General features: G+C 42.2%; 2 protein-coding genes across 4 annotated transcripts in view; one reads left to right on the forward strand and one right to left on the reverse strand.

Annotated features, from left to right (window-relative positions):
- SGCE (sarcoglycan epsilon) overlaps positions 1-7,596 on the reverse strand; it is a 66,640-nt gene extending 59,044 nt beyond the window's left edge. Inside the window, exon 1 of one of the 3 annotated variants that reach the window (XM_044246051.1) lies at positions 7,398-7,596. In XM_044246051.1, coding sequence (XP_044101986.1) covers positions 7,398-7,506 — 109 coding nt within the window. In that variant the 5' untranslated portion in view covers positions 7,507-7,596. The remainder of the gene's footprint in view (positions 1-7,397) is intronic. The other 2 variants (XM_044246050.1, XM_044246053.1) reach the window with 2 other exon arrangements.
- Positions 7,597-7,765: 169 nt separating this feature from the next.
- On the forward strand, positions 7,766-21,180 carry PEG10 (paternally expressed 10). Its single transcript, XM_044246055.1, is given in 3 exon segments — positions 7,766-8,008; positions 14,669-15,873; positions 15,876-21,180. Coding segments are annotated over 3 exon segments (2,382 nt in total). The 5' UTR covers positions 7,766-8,003; the 3' UTR covers positions 17,048-21,180.
- Positions 21,181-23,904: the final 2,724 nt, after the last annotated feature.

Raw genomic sequence — 23,904 nt, forward strand, 5'->3', positions numbered from 1 at the left:
CACTTCTGCAGTACTGGTCTTTGATGAGAATCAACTCTATAGCTATAGAAAATGGAAAATGTTAAAGGTGTTACACTGATGAGCTATTTCATAGGAGAGGAAAAACCAGTGTCATTTTACCGCATAACAAGAATCACCAATTTGCTAAAGAGGAAAAAACAAAAACAACAACAAAAAGACCTTTGCGGCTAATTTTTCTTTTCATCTGCATTCCAAGGTAAAAGAATAACTTAACATCTATGCCTATTGCTGAAGAAACCGGAAACTAAAATATTTCACTCACACTACTATAGGAAAATTAACTGTGATTTCTTCTTTCAAATTCGCAATAAACCCCAAATCTCCATAATAATCAAAATGGTGACCAGATGAATGAGTGAAACATTAAAGAATGGGAAAGAATTTACACCAGAGCTGCCTAACTCCCAAGCTTTTTTGAAATGAGCAGCTTCATTTGTCAGAAAAGAAAAAGTCTGCCTTCCATGTCACAACAGATGCCGTGGCAATTCCCGTGGTACAAAATGCCGAAGATCTATTCTAAAAATCTTATTAGTCCAAGGCAATTAAGTAGAAAGTGAGACGTGCTAAAGATAAGTGCTTTGTACGTAATAAAACACATTGAAACCACTATTGCATAAATATTGCATAAAAATTCTTAGATGAAGGAAGATCCAAAAAATAAAATTTCTACCAAAGTGACTCTGGAAGACAATAGCACTTTAGCTTTACCCACATTTTTTTTTTTCAAGAATAAAACGTTAGTAATCACGCCAGCAACTTGTGTTTTGAGACAACCTATTTAACTTATTTTAAGTTTTAAAATTTACCACTGAGGGTTATTTACTTCCCAGGAGCAGGAGCAAGCATTGCATTCAAGGAATCACAACTAGCTGCCTGTGGATCAGGTGAACGAGCGGTGACAAGCCAGAAGCTCATCTTTGAGCATTTCTCTCTTGGAAATATGAGCTCAGCCCAGGAACGCCTGTGGCATCTTCAACAACTGGGAAGCGAGCCATTACAAGTTGCCCTGTGCATTATTACAATCCCACAAAAGTGCATGGCACTTTTATAAAAGAGAGAGAAAATAAGGAGAAACTTGTTCAACATGAAAAATATACTTTACACAGTCGGAGCTAGAGTGACCATATCCCTGACCTAACAATCTGAGTGAGAACATTGAGGGTATGTTGGGCGGGGGGGTGGGGGTGGAGGCAGGAGTAAAAGAAGTAGGAAAAAGTTGGGGAAAAAAAGATGCCCGAAGAATGTTTTCTTCTTTCTTCACATCTCTCATCTGAGTCCCCCTCCATACCCCACTCCAAGGCTCCAGGACATAAAATGAGTTTCTGTGGAGTCAGATGTGTTACAGGTTATCACTCCCCAGAAATGGGGTCCTCTGCTGCACACTCTACAGATTAATTTTGAGCAATCAAGTTTCCAAAGTTAGATATAGTAATCAAAATAAACAATCAATAGGTGGATGGAGGAGAAAGAAAATCTGCCACAAAACGTGTTTGAGACACAAAGAATGTGCCCCTGGGACCGTCAGAATCCAGGCTAACCTGAAATGGAGAGAAGTTAAAAGAGCACAGGGTCGGAAGCTACTTTTGATTGAAAGGTTTTATCTTCAACTGAAAAGCTAAAAATTATAACCAAGTATGTCAAGGACATAGGAGAGGGGTGAAAACTGCCCCCTGTTTCCCCCAGGGTAAGAGGATCCAGCGGCCAAGGGCTTAGCTGTCCTGCACCAGCAGCCAGCAGCGGCTGCTCCCCCTTAACCCTGGGTGCCCCAGCATCGGGCAGCCACTGCCTGGGAAGCCTGTTCCCAGCCAGCGAGAAACATCAGGAAAGGAAGAACTATGGGAAACAAGTTAAGGCCCGGGACACTCTGCGGGAAGGGGGATGCGGGGAGCCAAAATAGAGCCAAAAGCCCTTTAATTCTCTTCTCTGATAGATATTCATGTTTGAAACAGAATAAGAGGGTAGGAAGGAATGTGTTAAATTGCCCCATTACAGCTACTTTCAAGTTGCAAGAGATCAACTTGCAATACATAGGGCTCTTCTTTTTAGACAGTTTATCAGAAACAAATGAAATGTTTCCATCACAAGCTTCTTTGCTGCCCTACATGAAAATGTTATCACAGCCTTCAGATTAAACATTAATTGCAATAAAGGTTAATATTTTTGATATTTTGAAAGAACAGGCCATGTAAAAGTATTAGGTTGATTCCCTTGCTGAGCTGCACTAACTGTTAGAAAGGTCTGGAATTGAAATCCGTTTCTACCTTTCACCCACTGGAGCTAGTTCTGCTTTCCGAAACAAACAGAAGAGAGTTTATGTCTACTTTAGTCTTCAAGCTAAACATTTCCAGACCCTTTGAGGATACCTCCTGTGACAGGATTGCCAGACCCCTCACCATCCCCACGGACTGTTCTGGAAGTTGTCTAATTTGTCAACGTCTCTCTTTAAATGTGACAGCCAGAAATGGACACAATACTACAGATGTGGTTAATTAGAGGGGGGTACTATTAATTTTTGTGACATATGGACACTATACTATTCTCAGAATCTGAATTTGATTTTTCTTTCTTTTTCACAGACACATCAAGCCGCTGGTTCATATTAACCTTCTTTTCCCTGAAAAACTGCCACCACATTAAGTCACCTCCTTCCTTATATAGCAATGAATTATGATGTATTTACTGCTATAAAACATCTTTTGCATGGCACAGCAGCCTGTTTAAGTAATATTCACTCTAAATTCTGTTATCTACTTATCACAGTTACCCCTTTGCAAGTCATCCTGGATTTTAATGCAAGCCTCTTAAATCTTCATCAAAATCATTCATAAAATTCACTGAAAAAGAGAAGACCCAGGGCAAAGGCTTGGATCTTTCCCCGGGGACCACTCTTGGACCCCAACCCAGTAACCCACACACCTGGTGGGTGCTTAGCTTAGCCTACCTCATACTCACAAAGCAATCCGGCTAGTCTACACACCATCTCGCATAAGAGCATCTGAAGCCTTAACAAATGCTTTGTTGAAAGCAAGATGCACTTATGTTTCAAAACAAAGTGTACAAAGCTACACATATTAAAATTATAGTCTTTGAAAAATACATATGCACACAGAACAAAGACTAGAAAGAAAGGAGCATCAGTGGAAATGTCTGTTCTAGCGTCAGACTGTGGAGATTGTTTTTTATTCAATACGTCTTTACTACAGTTACATTGTTTAAAAATTGAAGACACTAGGAATTCTGCTTAGAGAGAATGTTGTTTGGAGGCAGATCATATAAACAGCTTTAAGAGCATTGAGACTCCATCTGATCCTACCAACTAAAAACCCCGATCAAAAAATGTTCATTTAAAAAGACTTGTTGATCCTCAGGAACACCAGCTTCTTTTTTTGAATTTTGCATTCCTGTTTTTGGCTAACATTTCTGGAAATCAGGAAGACAGCGGACTGGAGAACAGTATTCTGAAGTTTAGAAAAAGCTTGAGTGGTGTGTGTGTGTGTGTGTGAAAGAGAGAGAGTCTGTTCATGACTGTCTATATGTCTGCTATGTCTGTCTCTCTATCTCTGCTGGAGAAGTTCAATAGGATGAAAAGGGGAAAAAAGCCATCATGTTAACAGTTCTATGAAGCTTTGGACTAAACCACAGCTCCATCTCAAGAATTTCTAGCGGACACATAAACTCATACCATCTATTCACCTGGAATCCTTATTTTGCAATAAGAGCAGGAAATAAGATCAGCAATAGGATTTGCACTCTGATGTTTAGAGCTGAGGCCAGGGTAAGGTTCAAGAAAAGGAGTCAGAAAGAGTGAGTGTGTGCTACAGTTAGTAAAAGAGAAAAAGAAACAAAATGGCTGGTTAATTAGGAGAAAATAAGATCTATAAATCCTGCCTTTACTGGAATCCTCAAACAATCTGAAATTTGATGGGGAGTTTTTTAACATGTCAGGGTTTCTTCACTGATTCAGCATTTTGTTTAGAGCATGGTTTTTCATCAGTAGGAAATCCGTGTTAGAATCTGAAATACAGTTATCTTTATCTCTTTGAGGTCTCTCGCTAGTTCTCTCTGGTCCTGTCTCTCGCTCTTTTTAATGTTTGATAGAAAGACTAGTGAAAATTCCAATTTGCTTAGAAATACATTTTGTCCATTGTCCTAGAAGCTAAGCTAAATACACCAGGTAAACCAACAGCTTTTAGATTGATGGCAACTCTTATAATAGTGATAAAATAACCAAATACTAAGTTTAGCTAATACTGACAACTGAAAATATTACTTTGCTTAGAAATAAATTTCCCTACCATGCTAAAAGTTAAGCCAAATGCATGTAGAAAATCAGTAGGTTCATAGGTCCATAGCAAATTTTCATTTAAAAGAGATTAAATGTCCAACTAGAAAGTCTAGTTATTATTTGACAAGTGAAAATTCCACTTTGTTTTGAAATACAATTTTCCTACTACCCTAGAAATTAGGCTGAATACCGGAGGCAAGTCAAGATTATCACATTTAACATGGCAAATTGTCATAAAATAGGTAAAAGTCCAAGTAGAAAGTCTAGTTACTACTTGACAAGGGAAAATTCTACTTTGTTTTGAATACACTTTTCCCACTACATAAGAAGTTAAATACAGGTGGTAAATCAACAGCTTCATAGATCCACAGCAAATGCTCATAAAAATGTTTTCAACTATCCAAATACAATGCCCAGTTATTATCTGATAAAATAAATATGCTTATTAACACACATGTTTGCTTTACATGCAATCTTGTGCAAAATGGATAAGAAACAGTCAACACTTGGAAATCTCTGAGAAAATCCAAAATTCACTTAGGATACTAAATGTCAAAAAAAGTGTTTAAAATTCTTGTCTATTAATGGGGGGATAGTTAATGTTGTTTTGTTAGCTAACACAAATATTATCTAAAGTATTTGCCTATCACAGTTGATTTTTTGTGTTTTTTAATATTGTCTTGTTGTTTCAGATTTTAAAAGTTTCATCATAATCACTTACCTATCGATATTGGTTTTTTCTTAGAAAATTCTGTTTTTAAACAAAGTAAAAATTATTTTATATGTTGAGAAATAAAAACACAAGGAAATACACCAAAATGATAACTGTGTATGTTAGAATAGTGAAGTCAGGGGAAATTCTCAGTTCTCTAGTTTTAAATATTTATGTACCAATGTTGTTCATTTAAAATTTTAATTAGAAAAAGTAATTAATATTATTTCCTGTTTTTAAAAAAACCTGGGCAAATATAATGTTATTTGACAGCTCTCTTTGGAAAAAAATTAATTTGAAAAAATTAATTTAATCTCATTTTTAATTTTTAAAAATCATACACATGCAGCTCTATGAAGAATATATATTATTTTGATACATAAGCATTCATAAAGAAAGTTTGAAAAAGTAAACTCTATAATGTTTACAGAGGTTAACTCAGGATGAAGGGGTTACAGGTGATCTTGATTTTCTTGCTTTTTCCCCAGTTTTCTGAAGTTCTTTTCTCCTGAATTTTGTATAGTGAGTAGGAATTCAGTATGATAAAAATAATACTAAAACTGTTTTTATATAAAAAAAATTCTGGTTAACAGTTTGAAATAAAAAATTTAAATTGGTTCAAAGTGGTTCAAACTTTAAGTGTCTTGGGATAGATTTTTAAACCTTCCTTTTCCCTACCATCTATACTGGTTTTTACTCTCACTTTTTAGAAAAAGTATATCTTATCAGTTAACAATTAGGTAAAGTAACTTTTCTGAACTGGAAAAAAAGTCTAAGGGGTTGACAGTTTGGTGGTCAGGAGAAAGGTACTCTGGCAAACTAAGAATCCCCTAATTATTTTAACTTGCAGGAAAGGATGAACATCTTAAGAGCAAAAGGCACTTCTAGAAAGTATAATTGTGCTCACCCCAACTTCCTAGAAAAATATCTTTCATTGTTGGAAATCTTCACTTCATTCATTCTTTCATATATCCGATGGTCAACATCTCATTTCTGATAAAAAGTAAAATCTCAGTAAATGTGCTCCAGTTTTGTTTATTCCTAGAAAAGCCAGCTTCACGTGCAATTTCTGACACCCTACCAGCATCATCTACAATGGGCCAAATTCTTAATTCTCCCATACGTATAAATAATCTGTAGCAATGTTACTAAAATATGCACAGTTTTAGCCTTCGAATACAAATGTGTCTCATCCGTATTTCAGGAACCTCACACAGCTGTAGACAATTGGTTTTCCCTTTTAACTAAACTTCTTTTTCTAAGATCATCAACAAATTGTCCTTTTTCTCAGAACCTAACACTTTAAGGCACTTAAGTGAAAATCCTCGTTATGGCTTTTTTTTTTTTTTTAAGCAACTTCCTTCATCAGTATTTTAAAGGCTTGTAACTCACTGCAATTTTATCTAAGGTAAAATATGTATGTTTATATGCATAAATACACACAAACATTTGTGGCCGAATTCGGCAACACGCTTGAAAGGATTAAACATGCGGTTACCGTGACTAAACGCATTCATTCTCTCTACAAGATTTAGAAAAATGTAACGTTGCAGGGAGAACTAGGTCTCTGTGTAAACCTTGTAATCACCACCAAAAGGCCATAGCTGGGAGCTCCGGAGCCTCCAAGCACACTGGAGGCACCCACAGCTGTTTTTAATTGTTTTAGCTTTTCAAAATAGTGCAGTTGGTGGGGCAAACGGTGTTGTTTGCAGCGACTCTGGCCCCAAGCCGGGGTTAACCCTGACCTGAACGCCCTGTTTAGCTCCCAGCATTTCACGATTCTGCTTCCCCGCTCCATAAACCCTAAGAAAAACGAGATCTCCGCCGCCGAGAAATGCTCTTAGGAAGAGGGGGAATTAAGTGTTTCAAACGCACACTTTTGTTTTTTCTCCCGATCGGATTCAAGGAAAGGAAAGAAAAGGATGTGTTTGCGTGGAAAGGGACGCAGCTTGACACCCATTTCCTATGGCTTGTCTCCGGGCCGCAGTGCCCCCTTCGTATGGTAACGACCCCAGAAAAATGGGCGACAACCCCCAAATCTTTGCTGCAGAGATGGGAAGAGGTCCCTCACCAGGGCTGGGAATTGGGGGGTGCGGGTAGGAATGGAAATTGGAGATGGAATTTCTGCGCGCTCTGGGCAGGGAGGGGCCCGCGGGGGCGCAGAGAAAAAGAAAAGGCCAGGGGTCAAGCCTGGAAAGGGACTCACAGGGTCCGAGAATTGGGGTACGGGGTGTCCTGGAAGAGGGGTGTATTGGGGACAGGGGCAGCAAGGGGGGCTGACACCCAGAGAATGCACCCAGATACCCAAAACCCGGGCGGGGGATGGGGAGGCGGCGGCCTGTTGGCCCCAGGACCTCCCGTCGCGCGCGGGCCACTAACCTGTCAGCAAGAAGGTGCCAGTGGTCGCGGGGCTCATCCTGCGTGTCCCCCGACCCTGTCCCGTCCAAGCACAAGGGTCTCCCAGCTCCCACCACCGGGGCAATTGCATTCTTGGCCTGGCTAGGCCGGCCGTCCTCGATTCTCCCCTCCCCTCCCTTTCTTCTTTCCTCCGAGCTTGGCCAGTTCAGCATCAGCATCCTGCACCCCCTCCTTAATCCCGTACTCCCTCTAGCGGCGGGCCAGTGTAGCGTGGCCATCGCCCCCACCCCCATCCCCCATCCCCCCTCCGCCCCCGCTCCCCTCCGCCCCCCTAGCCCGCGGAGCACGCTGGGATTTGGCGCCCCCCTCCTCTGTTCAGCCTATATAAGGCTCCCAGTCGGCGCTCCTGGTACACGCGCTTCAACTTCGGTTGGTGTGTGTCGAAGAAACCTGACTGCGACCTGGGGAGAACAGCGAAGAGGGTCCACCGAGCCTCGAGAAAGGTCCGCTGAGCGGGCTCGCGTCCGGAGCCACTCCGGGCTGCAGAGCACCCAGCGGAACCCACGCCTGGCGCAGGTGTGGGACCCCGTCCTCCTGTCTTCGCAGAGGAGTCCTCGCGTGGTGAGTATGCGGTGAGGATGTTTCTTTTATTAAGATCACATTCCTTCCCTGTCCTTTTCGGGAGCTGCGGGAGATGGAGTAGTGTCCCTGACTGTCTCCACGCAAATCTTGTCACGCCTTCACTGGCAGTACTCCAAAACAGAGTGGAGAAACCAAGCCTTCAGGGCTCTGATTTCCAGGACTCAAGTCCAGATAAGGGCTGTAGACAGACATGAGCTGCGGACAGACATGAGCTGCAGACGGACATGAGCTACAGACCAATCTGCAATTTGCTCTTCAAAAGCGCTACATAGTGATAGGCGCTACAAACTAATTGGCGCTTCAATGCGCTATAAACGGATAAGCGCTTCAAATGTGCTATAGATGGATGGGCGCTTCAACAGCGCTACAAACTGATGGGCGCTTTAATGCCCTACAAACTGATAAGCGCGTCAAATGCGCTATAGATGCACGGGCACTTAAGTTGCGCTACAAACTGATGGGCGCTTCAATGCGCTACAAACCATTATGAACTGCAGCAGTATATGAGCTGCAGACTGATGACTGATTTGCGCTTTAAATGCACTACAAAACCTGAGAGGCAGCAGATGAGCGCTACAAGAATGATACCACTAGCACTACAACAGCGCTTCATTGTGCTCCAAGGCACAGGAACTGCAGAGGTACATGAGCTGCAGAGAATTTACACCTAAAACGCGCTACAAAGTAATAACAGCTGCAGGGGTACACAAGCTGCACTGTTTTGCGCTACAAAGAAACCAGCTGTAAAGGGGCAAGAGCTGTAGAGTAAGATTACTCTGTCGTCTTAGTGGGGGACCCCACCCTTTGTCTCTAACACACCTTTTGGAATGGCTCCCACTATGTTTTTCTGCAGGACGGTTGTCTGCATGATGGTGCTGTTAGACAAAATGGAGCCCCGGGCAAAAATTAGTGTTTAACATTCTGCCCACACCATTCCAGCTATAGCTGTGGAGTGGAGGGGCGCTGACTTGAGTGCAAAAGGGAATCTTTTGGTGGTGGCAGAGCGGGCTGCCTTGCCTAGTTGCGCTGGATCGAAGTGGCGGTGTAGTTGTAAAGGTGGCGCAAATTGGCGTCCAGCAACAGTTTGTGGAAACTGTTGGTTTGCTTAGTTTGGGGGGTGTTGGATCTGGGGGTGATTGCGCTGTTGCATGAAATGAATCTGGCTGGGGAGGCCGGTGGGAGGGGTTTGGGGAGGGGGTTCCTAGGAGAGGCGAACAGCCAGTCTCAGACCTGCCCCGCCCATTCTAGCGCGCCTTCTCTGCAGTATCCGCTCGGAACGTGCTTAGCGCCTCCCAGCGCCTACTCAGAGCGCGCCTCCTCTGCAGCGCGCCTTCCTAGAGCGCGCCTTCTAGACACTTTCTCCCCAGCCCCGCCTCTCCCTGAGCCCCCTCCTCTGTGGTGGCTCGCACAGACCTCACCTCTCCCTGAGCCCGCCTCCTCTGAGGCCGCCCCCTCAGGCCCCGCCTCTCCCCAAGCCCGCCCCCTTTGAGGCTGCTCCCCCCCAAACCCCGCCTCTCGTTGAGCCCGCCTCCTCTGAGGCGGCTCCCCTAAACCCCGTCTCTGAGCCCGCCTCCTCTGAGGCCGCTCGCCCAAGCCCCGCCTCTCCCTGGGCCCGCCTCCTCTGAGGCCGCTCCCTCAGACCCCGCCTCTCCCTGAGCCTGCTTCCTCTGAGGCTGCTCTTCCAGACTCCGCCTCTCCCTGAGCCCTCCTCCTCTGAGGTGGGTCCCCTCAGAACCCCCACCTCCTCCTGAACCCGCCTCCTCTGAGGCGATAACCCAAAAAGCGTCCCTCCCTAGGCCCACCTCCTCTGAGATGGCTTGCCCAGACACCGCCTCTCCAAAGCTTGGCCCCTCCCTGAGCCCGCCTCTTCTGAGGTGGCCTATGGCCCCGCCTCCCAGAACCTTCTTGCGCGTGCGCAGTGTGAGCCCCCAGCCCCTCCCTACAGGCCCACATCCTCTGCGCCTGCGCGCTTTCACTGCCTGAGCCTGGCTGCACAACCCCTCCCTCCTGCGGTTTCTTGGCAGCGCGGATTTTGCTTTTTATCCATTAGTGTCTAATAAATATAAGAATAATAATTAAAAACAATTAGCAACAATGCTAATTATACCTGGGATTTATAAGCATTTTTTACAAGTGCTTTGTATATTAAGTAATATAATTCCACAATTTAAACTCCTGATAGTGGGTTATGAAAAGTGCTAGTGAGCAGACATGACTGGTGCCCCTAAGGGCAATCCAGCTAAATGTTTTTACTACAAATGAAATTACATTGTTTTAAATACTTTCACATGTAAGGGTTTTTAGAGACACTAATGGACATTTGTGGTGGCTTACTGAAATCAGATTCTTTGGTGGACAGAAAATAAGGAACAACTTTTGAACTGTGCTTCATAGGAGTGGTTTATTGGTACTATTGGCTTGGTCTTGAGACAAGGATGAGGTGTTTATCTGTGTGCCTGTGAAGCTGGTTTTTTTTTTTTTTTTTCCTTTGGAACTCTAGGGGATTAGCCCTGGCTAACTTGCCTACATATTTATTAATTGTGCCTGGCACATGGTGGGCATTCATTAAATATGTATTAAATGACCAGAGTGAATTGGCTTATTCATTGCCTTCTTTGGAGTCTGCAGGGGTTTTCTGGTTTGTTTTCTATGGTGTTTGCTGTCCTGGAATGTCCCAGGCATTGCTTGCTTGCGTTATCTCTCACACTTAACAGGATGGGGAAAAAAAAGTGCATTTTTAAACTTCAGTAATGTAAGCTGTAATTATAAGACAAAACTATATTTAAGATATTCAAAATAATTAGCTTTTTAAAAATGAAAAGCAAAAGCTAATTATTTAAATTTGGGGTGAATACTTAATGGTGGAATACTTAATGGTGGTACATAATTGTCATATTTGAAATTTGTATAATATAATATCAACATTACAAAATATAGATTGGAGGGTTTTAGCTGGCATTATAAAACATGCATATAAAACAAATTGATGCCTTACCTCCAGTTAGATATACTACGTTTATGTTTCTAACTAAAGGAAGAAATTTTAAAACCTGGTTTCCTATATTATAAGCCATGAGCCAGGACTTTAACTCCCAAATATCTGTCATCTCCCCCCAACAAGTATATAATTTATATATTTTACATATTTATATTTAGAGTAATTACAGCTTTCAATTACTCCCCAGGCCCACCTTGCTACCCTAACCCCCACTCCCTTTGGAAATTTGGTATCTTCTTTTGCATTCTTTTAAAGTTCAAAACAATGGTAAAAATGTGCATATTAATATAATTTGCATTTCACAAATAACACGCCAGGTACTAAAAAAGAAATTGGGTTTGAAAATGTAAGGCAATTAAGAGTTGATTAATGAAGTGTCATTTTCTAATGAGATATTTAATGTGCAATGGTTTTTGGCTACTGTTACTCTTTGGTGTGTTTGGGGAATAGAAGTTTTTAGAAGTAATCATGAAGAGTCAAAGATTAATCAAATGTATTTAATTCCTATATAGATTAACACTGAATTTTTTTTTTCCATGTCTAAAGGTGACATCTGTCCCATGGGCTTGGCTCTGTGCTGTGCATCCTTTCAGGTTTTAGGAATGGGGCCTCTTGACCTCACCTCTGCAGTCCAGCCCCTAGTAAGGGGGGATTGAAGGAGCCAGAGTTCTGTAATTCAAATAAAGTCACACTGCTCCTGTTTCCAAGTTAACTTGGGCTTTAGTTACTATTTAAATATTTTAAAACTTTATTTACACTGAATGTTAACCTGCCTGCCCACTATCCTACCATTTTTAAAGATTAAACTATTCTTCTCTGGGCAGTTATCTCCTTTAGGACTTGGAGTCCCATCCCAAAATTAAAAATCCCATGGGTGGGTACCTGATGCCTGATCTCGATAAGGGTCAGGGGTCTCAAACTGGTGAACTTGCAGGTCAGATAAGGTCCTTAATTTGACCAGCACTGAATTAAAAATTTGTTAAAGATTTCAGTGTCTTTGGGAGGGGACATGCATCCCCGAATTACATAGTCACAGCCCCCTTCTTACTGTCTTAACTCCAGTTTCTTCTCACTTTTATGTTATCTTCCTGTCTACCAAAAGCATTTGAATTTTAAACACTTATTGATCTTCTGATTCCCTAAACAATACAATGATTGTTTGCTGATTTCTGAACATGTTGTTATACCTGTCCTATTATTGTGTTTTGCAGATGTTAAAACCTTCAGACTTGGGCCTCAATAAAGCACACCCCAGTGACTGTGATTGACATGTAGGTTGTTAACTTTCATGACCTGGGTCAGGCAGCCCCAGGCCATGCTCTGAATGCCTTTCCAGAAGTCTTCTCTCTAAGTTTTCAAACTATTAATGTCTAGATGACAAAAGTGGCACCTGAGTCACCTGACTTATGCTTACTAGTTGTTTTTAATGGGCCATTAAAACTTTTAATAAATGGGATGTTTCTTAAATAAAAATTTTTATTAAGTAGTTAATTTTATTTTATTAAATATTTGTTAAATAAAAATAAAACTTTTTGATAAATAAAAATTGTACTATTTTGTGATCTTTTGAGTGTCACTAATACAATTATCTTTAAGGAGTTAGAAATGAAACAGTGTCACAGGTTATGATTTATTTTCTAAACTTTTAGACTATTTAGAATATTTTATCTCGAATGCCAATTAAAACTATTAAAATGGCACAGTAATTCTGTCCCTTAAAGACTCTGCTTGCTGTATAGCCACTCCAAGGACAGAGCAGAGATTAAGTGGCTGGGGGTTGGGGGAGTGGGGGTGCAGGGGAAGGGCCTAAAAGATTATGAGGGGTTTCAAGGAAGGAGGAGAAAGGGGTATTTCCCTATAGCTGGAGACAAGGGTGAAGTGTACAGGCATCATGTTTGATTACCATTACCTTTTTTTCCCCCTTATACCCTACTGATTGAAATATTAGGTATTTTTCACCTAACTTCTTTGAATAGCACGTTTATCTTTGTGATTTTTAATTAATATAATTAATTTAGTGTCCCATTTTTGCCTTGATGGGTCAGAGAGGAATAGGCGGCCAGACTGCCAAGTTAAAATTTGATGAACAAGCAGTCTGCCTGCTTTCTAAGTTATGTTTTTAAACTTTGGAGCACTTTCTTAAAGTTTTCCAAATATGAGAATTTAATGCTCATTTAAAAATTATTAAAAAGTTAATTACTATACTAATTACTATAAATAAATTACTATAAATAAATAATTATAAATACATTTAATCCTCTTTTTAAGAAGTACATAGGCACTGTTGTATGATTTATTGTATGTATGATTTATTGTCCCCATACCCATAATTAAGACCTTTAATCCCCAACCCCCCAAACTCCCCCCAACTCCTCCCATATAGCTACTCACCACCTAGCAAGGGGTACAGCCCTGTCCTGCTCTAAATTATAAACTTTTGGGTGGGACTGTGCTAACAAAAACTTGTTTAAAAACCAGAAGTTGCAAACTGATGACCTGCAAATCAAATGAGGCCCTGGGTTTGGCCAACAGTGTATCCAAAATAAATTAATGTCTTCGGGTGGGAAATGCATGGCTAGATTGCCATAATTGCAGCCCCTCCCTGTTTTAATTTTAGCCTCTTTACACAGAAAGTTACCTTCGTTATTAGTAACTTTATTAATATTAGCTAACAGTTGTTGAATATTCAGTGCTTTACTTACATTATTTAATTAAATCTGTATTATAAGTTTGAGGTGTACTGTTATTGGGCCTCTTGGAACGTCCCATTTTATAGCCCAGCTCTTCCTGGGGGGCATCAATTGATAATTGTGGATTGACTGCATAATAAGGAGGGAAACTGCTCAGTGCCACTTCTGTCCCATAGGGCATTCTCTTTGGGAAATCAGATTATGGTTAGATTATGGTTGGATTTAGACAATCCTGTGGGCTCTGTGACAGTTGTTAATGTTGATAATGACTTGGCAACCTCTTTGGAGGTAGTGTCTATATTGATGAATATAGGCATTGTGATTCTAATCCCCCCGCCCTTTTTTTTGGCTCCCTCTTGGCTGGAATATTAGCTATTTCTCAGGTAACTTGTCTAATAACAGTTATCCTTCTGGCTTTACCTGCGTGTTTTTATTAGGTCTCTATCTTTGACTTGAAAGTTTCTTGCCATGCTCTCTTGGTACAAAACTGTTGCTTAGAATGTCTCAGCATTCTTTTATAGTTAGGGAAGGTAAACTTGCTGTTGATATAGTTATGTATTGTTGAATACATAATAAACAGGTGACCTTTGAGGAGGAAAAGGTCATTTGAACATGAAAAAGTAGGATGCTTTTGTTATCTATTGTCTTAATTGATTAACTTCTTTCTCCCTTTTGCAAGCTTTGTGTTTGTTTATTAATTATTAATGTAAGCAAGTAGAACAAAGAGATACTTTAAATACTCATGTATTTAAAGTATTTTAGGGGATACTTTAAATACTCATGTATTTAAAGTATTTTAGGGCATACTTTAAATACTCATGTATTTAAAGTATTTTAGGGCATACTTTAAATACTCATGTATTTAAAGTATTTTAGTGGCTACTTTAAAATGCTAAAGTGTTTTTTGAAATGTGCTGCTTTGAATGTGTATGTTAAATTTATACTTTTATCTTTGTTTACAGAAACAAAAAGCTTTTGAAAACAAAAAGAAGAAAGGGTGGAAGAGGAGGCCAGGATCCGGGCCTCCATCCCCACAGGAGCGAAGCTACATCTGGGAGGTCTCCTCCCACTCCAGCTCTCACCCTGGGGCCCGACTGCCCACCTCCTCCTCCTCCTCCTCCCCCCAACGGCCCCTCCTCCTCCTCTTCCTCTTGCTCCTCCTCCTCTTCCTCTTCTTCCTCCTCACGCAGCGCCCAAAGGGGCCAGTACATCCCCAACCTGGCCGAACGAAGGCGGGACGATCTCTCTGAAGAGATCAACAACCTCCGAGAGAAGGTCATGAAGCAGTCTGAGGAGAACAACAACCTGCAGAACCAGGTGCAGAAGCTCACTGAGGAGAACACCACCCTCCGTGAGCAAGTGGAGCCCCCCCCTCAGGATGAGGAGGATGACCTCGAGCTCCGCGGTGCTGCGGCGGCGGCTGCCCCACCCACTCCCCTAGAGGAAGAGTGCCCAGATGACCTTCCTGAGAAGTTCGACGGCAACCCAGACATGCTGGTTCCTTTCATGGCCCAGTGCCAGCTCTTCATGGAGAAAAGCACCAGAGATTTCTCAGTCGACCGCGTCCGCGTCTGCTTCGTGACCAGCATGATGACCGGTCGCGCCGCCCGCTGGGCCTCCGCGAAGCTGGAGCGATCCCACTACCTGATGCACAACTACCCAGCCTTCATGACCGAAATGAAGCACGTCTTCGAAGACCCGCAGAGGCGAGAGGCGGCCAAACGCAAGATCAGACGTCTGCGCCAGGGCATGGGGTCGGTCATCGACTACTCCAACGCCTTCCAGATGATTGCACAGGACCTGGATTGGAACGAGCCCGCCCTGATCGACCAGTACCACGAGGGCCTCAGCGACCACATTCAGGCAGAGCTGTCCCGCCTCGAAGTGGCCAAGTCGCTGTCGGCGCTGATCGGCCAGTGCATCCACATTGAGAGAAGGCTGGCCAGAGCGGCCGCCGCTCGCAAGCCGCGCTCCCCACCGCGCGCGCTGGTGTTGCCGCACATCACGAGCCACCACCAGGTAGATCCCACCGAGCCTGTGGGCGGCGCCCGCATGCGCCTGACCCAGGAGGAAAAAGAAAGACGCAGAAAGCTGAACCTCTGCCTCTACTGCGGAAATGGAGGTCACTACGCCGACAACTGTCCTGCCAAGGCCTCAAAGGCTTCGCCGGCGGGAAACTCCCCGGCCCCGCTGTAGAGGGACCTTCAGCGACCGGGCCAGAATTAATAAGGTCCCCACAAGATGATGCTTCATCTCCACACTTGCAAGTGATGCTCCAGATTCATCTCCCGGGCAGACACACCCTGTTCGTCCGAGCCATGATCGATTCTGGTGCTTCTGGCAACTTCATCGATCACGAATATGTTGCCCAGAACGGAATTCCTCTGAGGGTCAAGGACTGGCCAATACTGGTGGAAGCGATTGATGGACGCCCCATAGCATCGGGCCCAGTTGTCCACGAAACGCACGACCTGATAGTCGACCTGGGAGATCACCGCGAGGTGCTGTCATTCGATGTGACTCAGTCTCCGTTCTTCCCCGTCGTCCTTGGGGTGCGCTGGCTGAGCACACATGATCCCAACATCACATGGAGCACCCGATCGATCGTCTTTGATTCTGAATATTGCCGATACCACTGCAGGATGTATTCCCCAATACCTCCGTCGCTCCCACCACCGGCACAGCCGTCGTTTTACTACCCGGTGGATGGATACAGAGTTTACCAGCCAGTGAGGTATTACTATGTCCAGAATGTGTACACTCCAGTGGACGAAAACGTCTACCCGGATCACCGCCTGGTTGACCCCACCATCGAAATGATACCTGGAGCGCACAGTATTCCCAGCGGACACGTGTACTCACTGTCCGAACCCGAAATGGCAGCCCTGCGAGATTTTGTGGCCAGAAACGTGAAAGACGGGCTGATTACTCCAACAATCGCCCCAAATGGAGCCCAGGTTCTCCAGGTGAAGAGGGGATGGAAACTGCAAGTCTCCTACGACTGCCGAGCTCCCAACAGCTTCACCATTCAGAATCAGTATCCTCGACTCTCTATTCCAAACTTGGATGACCAGGCTCACCTGGCAACGTACACTGAATACGTACCTCAACTACCTGGATACCAGACCTACCCCACATACACCACGTACCCGACCTACCCAGTAGGATTTGCCTGGTACCCAGTGGGGCGAGATGGACATGGACGATCACTCTATGTCCCCGTGATGATCACCTGGAACCCACATTGGTACCGCCAGCCTCCGGTACCCCAGTATCCGCCGCCGCAGCCGCCGCCGCCGCCTCCGCCGCCGCCGCCGCCGCCGTCTTACAGCACCATGTAGACACTTGTCATGTCCTTCAGGATCTCTACCCTCAGATTTACTCCTGCTCAGCTTCTCAATCAGTGACTGTGTGCTAAACTCGGCTACTGCATCTTCAGGCCAACCTGAGGCACAAGCCCTCTCTGAAATGGCTACGGAAAGGTCAGGGCCACCCTGGACTGGCACACATCCTAAAAAAGCACCAAAAGACCTCCACCATTTTTTGAGAGCGACAGAATATTTACCAACACATTTTCTCTCTCAGTTTTCCACCTTAACTGCCAATTTAACTAAAATTCCTGACAAGTTTACTTCCCAGCAAATCCTGGAAGCCTGGGTTTTACCTGCTGAAACCTCTGTCACCATCTAAATTAACGGGCTGCCAGATTCCACGTTTAACATTTACAGAGAAGCTGATGCAAACACAGGAGATGCTGATTTCTTTATGGAGGGGGAGATGAGGAGGAGGAGGACATGACTTTTCTTGCAGTCTCGGTACTCTCTTTACATCACTGGAGGACCGACGCCTTATTAAGGAAGCCAGAATTGTTGGTGCAGTGTAAAATGGCTTCCGTGATCTTTTTGCTGCACCCTTAGAAACTTCACCATCTTCAAACTCTGCATTCATGGTTCCGTTAATTCTCAAGGAGCAGCAACTCGACCGGTTCTCCCAGAAGCAGGCAAAACCCCTGCAACAGAAACACCTCAGGCCTCAGAAGGAAGTGCTCTCTCAGAAGGGACTCTTGCATGTTTAGAGTGTGCCTTCACATCCTGGTGCAAATCTCATGTACCCAAGAACTCTGGCTTTCTCACAACACCTTACCATCATCATGCCAGTAATGGCTTCCACAAAAAAAGTTAAACCTGGTAACCAGAGACTATTGGTGGCTTCAGGTATGTTAGATGTTTATGAGGCGTGACTACCTTGCAGTCCCGTACCCAACTCTTAAGAGACTCTGAGTTAATGTTACCAACTTGTCCTGGTTCTTCGGAAGAAAGTTCAGGAGTGTTGTTAATTGGCTGGAAGAGGATCACCTAAAGTGTTGGAAGCATCTCTCCATGCGTCTGCCTCCATATACATCTGGGCATTTCATCATCAGTCCCCTCACTAGACTGTAGCATTAGGATGCTTAGAGAGGGGACATGAATTTAGCACCCAGACCCACACTCCTATGCCTGCGAGGGTTATCTTTGAAGAAGAGGACTTGGGGCACTGGACACTGTCTTGAAGATACGGACTTCTTTAGTGAACTTTAAATCCAGAGGGTAACCTGATGGGTAACCTCACTTTAAAAGGATCAGAGTTCACACAGTGCAAAGGGGTCCCCTCTAGAGGATGGAGATGAAAAGAAGCTGCCAATGAATGAAAGGCCTCAAAGCAACTCAAATGACTCAAAGCAACAGACAATACAAGCATTGTCTTCAGTCCAGAGATGACCTCTAGTCTCCTGGATGCTTTGTGCTAACCTGGGACTGCCTGACTTCTTTAGCCTGGTCTTTTGCTACTACCTTGAACTGTCTAACCTCTCTCTTTCTGTTTAATTCTTTACTGCTGCCATTATCCCTGCTGCAGGGTTTGTGTCATCGTTCCTGCCTGGTTGCTGAGACTCCATTTTGCTGCCACACACGGAGAAGAAAGAGGCAGGCTTCAAGGGGCTTGTGTTTCAGTACACAACCTCCGATTGCCAAAACAGTTTGAGCAGTAGACAACATGGTATAGATTTCAAATTGCGTATCATGAAGAGGAGTCCAATGGTGAAGTTTCATTTTTCATCCACATCACCTTTCGCCCATTCATTATCCCCCACCCTTATTCTTGCATGTTTAAAATACTTAAAAGTTTTAGCTGTAGGTTGCTAGTGTCTTTTAACAGTGTTTTAAGGTGGTGACTGCTTTCAGAAGTTATTTCCATTGAATTACAAAGTACGATCCCATTCTTATTGTTAAACTAATTAAAATTGATACGTAACATAGTATAAAATTTTTCTTTACTGTGAACTTCTCTTGCAACACTGTGAATGAGAGGCTCCTCAGAGCTGGAGTATTGGTGTAATAGTTCATCCCATTCTTCTTCAATCTGCTAGGTTAATGTCATATGTGACATCAATTTTATCAATTGGGCCTTTTAAAAAAATCACACAAAAAGATCTACAAATTCAAAAAAAGATACCAATTGGCTATTTAATTCTAAATGACTTCCCCGCTCCCCGCGCCCCGCCCCCACTTTTTTTTTTTTTTTCCTTCAATGGAATCCGAAAGCTTGTCAGTCACTCACGTGTTTTAGAGTAATTACCTTTAAAATGGTGCGTTTGTGCTTCTGGACTATTTTGAAGCGTCAGTTCAGTTTACCTCAAATCAACCCATCATCCATACATTTGAATTCAAGTTGTTTTGTGTCAAATTTACAGTTGTCACTTGATCTTCAAGCTGCAGAGGGCCTAGAAATGGGTCATTGTCTGCAGCCCCGGCATGAGCACACGGACATTTGCCATCACTGCAAGCAGAATCTGGAGATGTCCACCAACGACAGCAGCGGTCAGGGAAAGCATGGTGGTGTGGGTCAGCGGCGCATGGATGAAGACCCTGACACACATTTGGCTGTTTAGTAAAGCTTGTGAAAAACTGTTGGCAGTGTGCTCTATGCTTTATTGCTATATATACTATCTATAAATGTAGGTGTTAAGGATAAGTAATTTCAAATTTATTCTATAGTATCAGAATTTAATAAGTTTCCTTTCACTGAATTTATTTTGTTCTTGTTGATTATGTTAATTGGATACTTTAACTTTCTTTTGCATTTTTTCCTCCAAATGCCTTCATTCATAAGAAAGGAAGGAGCAAAGAAATTAAATCTCTAAGGGAGTTAGAAAGGGAGCAAAATAAAACATAAAGGACATATATCAAAACATCAGAATTATTAAAGCCAGTATTCAACCTTTTTGAAACAAATTGGCAACTTTGATTGACTTTTGACCCAAATTATTAGTGTTAATTAAATCAAGGAAGAAGGTATGAGCTCCCGTTGTTAGGCAAACCTGGAGAGAACTAGTGAAGGCGTTGTGCTAAGATCTTGAAATGGAGGAAGTTTACATACATCTCTGAAGAGTCAATTTAGTTTGAGCAACGAGTTATTTGTACTCGATGTTGGAAAATGAAGAATTAGTTTGATTCAATCATGTGAGGTGACATAAGGAACTTGCAGGTGCACAAAATAAAGAGGGGCACATCTATATGGTGCAGTGTGGGTTTGTGTTTAAGTTTGCAGGTACCTCTTGGGCTCCTGAATTGATCTGCCTGTCATCCACCACAGACGTCGAACGTCAGCTACAGTTCCAAGATTGGCAACAGAGAACACTCTGCTGGAAAGACCTAAGCAGAAATGAAGGACCACCTGCCAAGACGAAGAGCTGGGTGGGACCCACGCTGCATTTTCATCGAAAGAGTGAACATCTAGTGGGACTGAAAGTTCTTTGTTGTTTCAGATTGTAGAGTGTGATTGATGGAATTGGTCTGTGGAAATTGCATTGTTTTTATTTCTTTATGTAATCAGTTTAAGTAATAGGGGGTATATATAATCGTAAGTATTTTAGGGTGGGAGGGGCTATTAAGTAATTAAGTGGGTGGGGTTAGTTTAAAAGTTAGCATGATATGTATTAGATAACTCTATAAGTGGACATGTGTACTTACTTGTGATCCTTTACCCTATGATTGCTACCCTTAACGATTTCAAATAAACTCAGAGGGAACTGCAGGGAGATCAAACCATTTAGGGCAAATTGGACATGAATAAAACTCTAGTGGGAAAAAGTTCAAAGGTGATTGAATAAATAATTTAACTTTGCCCTGGGTATTAAGTCCAGGGCTCCAGATTGTGAGCAGAGCCTTTGGAGAGTTACAGGATGAGGAGATAGATGCTCTTTGACTTGCTGGAATGAAATTGATAATGAAGGATGGTAAATATTCATGGAAGTTACAGAAAAGTGATGAATAAGAACCCTGTCAGTGGTCCTCCTACCTATCCCTGCCTTTTCTCCCTACCCCTACCACCTCCCTACCCTTCCCCATTTTGTTGCTGTATTTCTCTCTATTTACTAATATTGTATTGATGTTATAATAAAAATTCAATTAATAAAGATTTAGTGGTTAAGTGCAAACTGTGTCATTATCATTTCCGCGTCCTCCACCAACATCAAAGGAACATCAAAGGGTGGGGGGAGGAAAGTGGGGTTGTAGCAGTGAGGGTGGGGTGGTAGGGAGGGTTGGGGGAGGAAGGGAGTGGGGGTCAGCAATGAGGGTGGGATAATGGGGAGGGTGGAGGAAGGCAGGGAGAGGGAGTGGTGGAACAATGGGGGTGGGACAGTGGGAGAGAGGAGGGTGGAGCAATAGGGGTGGAGCAGTGGGGAGGGTCTGGGAGTCTAAAGGGAGGGTCTGGGGTACGTTCGGAAGTGGCGGGTGGTATAAAGAACATATCAAACAACTGAGTATCCATTATCCAAAATATTCCGGGATCAACTAAATTATTCCTGGCTTCAAAACTACATATAAAATAAAAACAAAGCAACACAATTAATTCTCTGTTGATACAATATAAAATCCTTGAGATGCAAAACCTTAACATATGAAATAAAGCCACATAATTAATAGTGGTTCTATTGACATAATAAAAAAACCTTTAATATCAATCCTTCATGGCCTACTTGATATTTATTAATAGAAAGATTATCCAATCATTAGTAAGGGCTGAAAGGAAGACATACTACTGAAGTAAGATGGTGATGTGCTGGAAATGAGCGTGTGGATTTTCAAAATACCAATTAACAGTAAAAGAGTGATCATGAAAGTTATATGAAGAAAAGTAACAAAATGTGGGATCTGTGGGGCACTCATCATATCATATTTCAAAACATAACGACATCAGAGCAGTAATAGGTTGCATATAGAAAACTTGAAAAGGGGACATTAATGTGCCAGTTTCAAAGAGTTGCTGGATTCATATGATATAGTGGTCACAGAAACGCAATGGTTTATTGGGAATGGTACGTAGAAGATAGTGACTAAATGGAAAGAGCTAGAGCTAATGATGAAAATACACAATTAAAAATCATCTCCCCTGGGAAGCAGGTGACCCTGGCTAGTTGTTCATTCAGCCCAGAATACACAAACTTCGACAGTGGTGGGTGGAACTGGGGAAACTGGGAGTGGGGGCACAACCAAATGCCTCTCAAATGCCTGCATGGGGAATTACTTATAATTTAAACAATATGGTGAAAAGCTATTAACCAAATCACTTTGGAAAAAAAAAGGAAATATCCTATATATCCCTATTTTGCGACACCTAGGCTCCTCCTCATCCTGACCCCCACCTCTCTCCCTAAACCATGTGATTAAACAAAGCTTGGGGGAAACAAAAAGGTTCTGAGTCTCCAGTTAGTATTAAATTAGATTATGCAACTGGATCACAAGGGTAGTCTAGAACATTAAACTTATTTTGTACAGCAATGGCAATATTTGTTAAAATCCATGAACAGTTTTACAAAAGACGTGCTTCCCAGAGAGATAGCAACTGTTTTGTAGCTGTACGAATTACATAAAGAATCCTTCTTATCCAGCATAGTTGAGGCCAATAATTAATCAAAACAATTGTTTAAAATGAGGACTACACTATTTAAGTTAAAACACATAAATATACTTTATTTTCGTAAATATTCTTTCATTGGTCAATTTTTTTTTTTAAGAGAGAGAGAGTATGAGTTGGGGGAGGGGGAGTAGTAGGAGGGGGAGGGGAGGGGCAGAGAGAGAATCTTAGGCTCCATGCCCAGCATGGAGCCTGATACAGGGCTCAATCTCATGACCCTGAGGTCACGACCTGAGCAGAAGTTAAGAGGCGGACACTTAATGACTGAGCCACCCAAGTACCCTGGTCAATCCTGAGAAAGATCTATGTTTCACTGATTGAAGCTCTTACTTTCTTGAATAAATTATATTAGTAATATATAATAAGTTACAAAACAATGGGAAAATATACAACTTCTAAAAACACATAAAAGTAATTAAATATGGGTGTTAAGAAGAATTACTTTTGACCCATACATCAAAAAATACACTAATAAATTCCAGATAAATCAAAAATATGAGAAGGGAGAAATGATAATGGTGGGGAAAGATAAAATTATTCATGGAATAATAATCAAAACTAAGATGAATGGTTTTGGATTCATAAATAACATGTACAACATAATAAGGACATATTTGGTACATACCTATAAAATATGAGATATAAGTTATTATTCAGGAATCTAATATTTTATTGAAGAAATGAAGTAAATACCCAAACCCAACACCCACCCTGAACTCTTTTTCCATCTTTTTTGAATATACTTAGAAAAAAATCTAGGTATAAACAAATAAGTGTATGTGCATGTGTGTCCACATATTTATTGATTTCCAGCTTCTTTAAATATATGTAAAAAATCTGTTTGGAGGTAAAAAAAATAAATGTGTGTGTGTGTGTGTGTCTTTGTGTGTATATCTGAATATGTATTGATTTCTGGCTTCCTTAAATATATATATATATAAAAGTATGGGGAAATTAATTAACTAATTAATTAAATAAATGTGTGTGTGTGTGTGTGTGTGTGTATGTCTAGCTTCTCCAAATATATACAGAAAAGAATCTGAAAATAAATAAATAAATAAATGTGTGTGTGTGTGTCTATGTGTATATTTATTGATTTTTGTCTTCTTTATATACAGACAAGAATATGAAAATTAAATAAATAAATAAAGGGTGCATCTGTGTCTCTGTATATTTATTGATCTCTGGCTTCTTTAAATATATATAGAAAAGAAAGTGCAATGTGTCTGTGTGTCTGTGTCTG

Source organism: Neovison vison, chromosome 4 (assembly GCF_020171115.1).
Source record: "Neovison vison isolate M4711 chromosome 4, ASM_NN_V1, whole genome shotgun sequence".
Classification (NCBI taxonomy): domain Eukaryota; kingdom Metazoa; phylum Chordata; class Mammalia; order Carnivora; family Mustelidae; genus Neogale; species Neogale vison.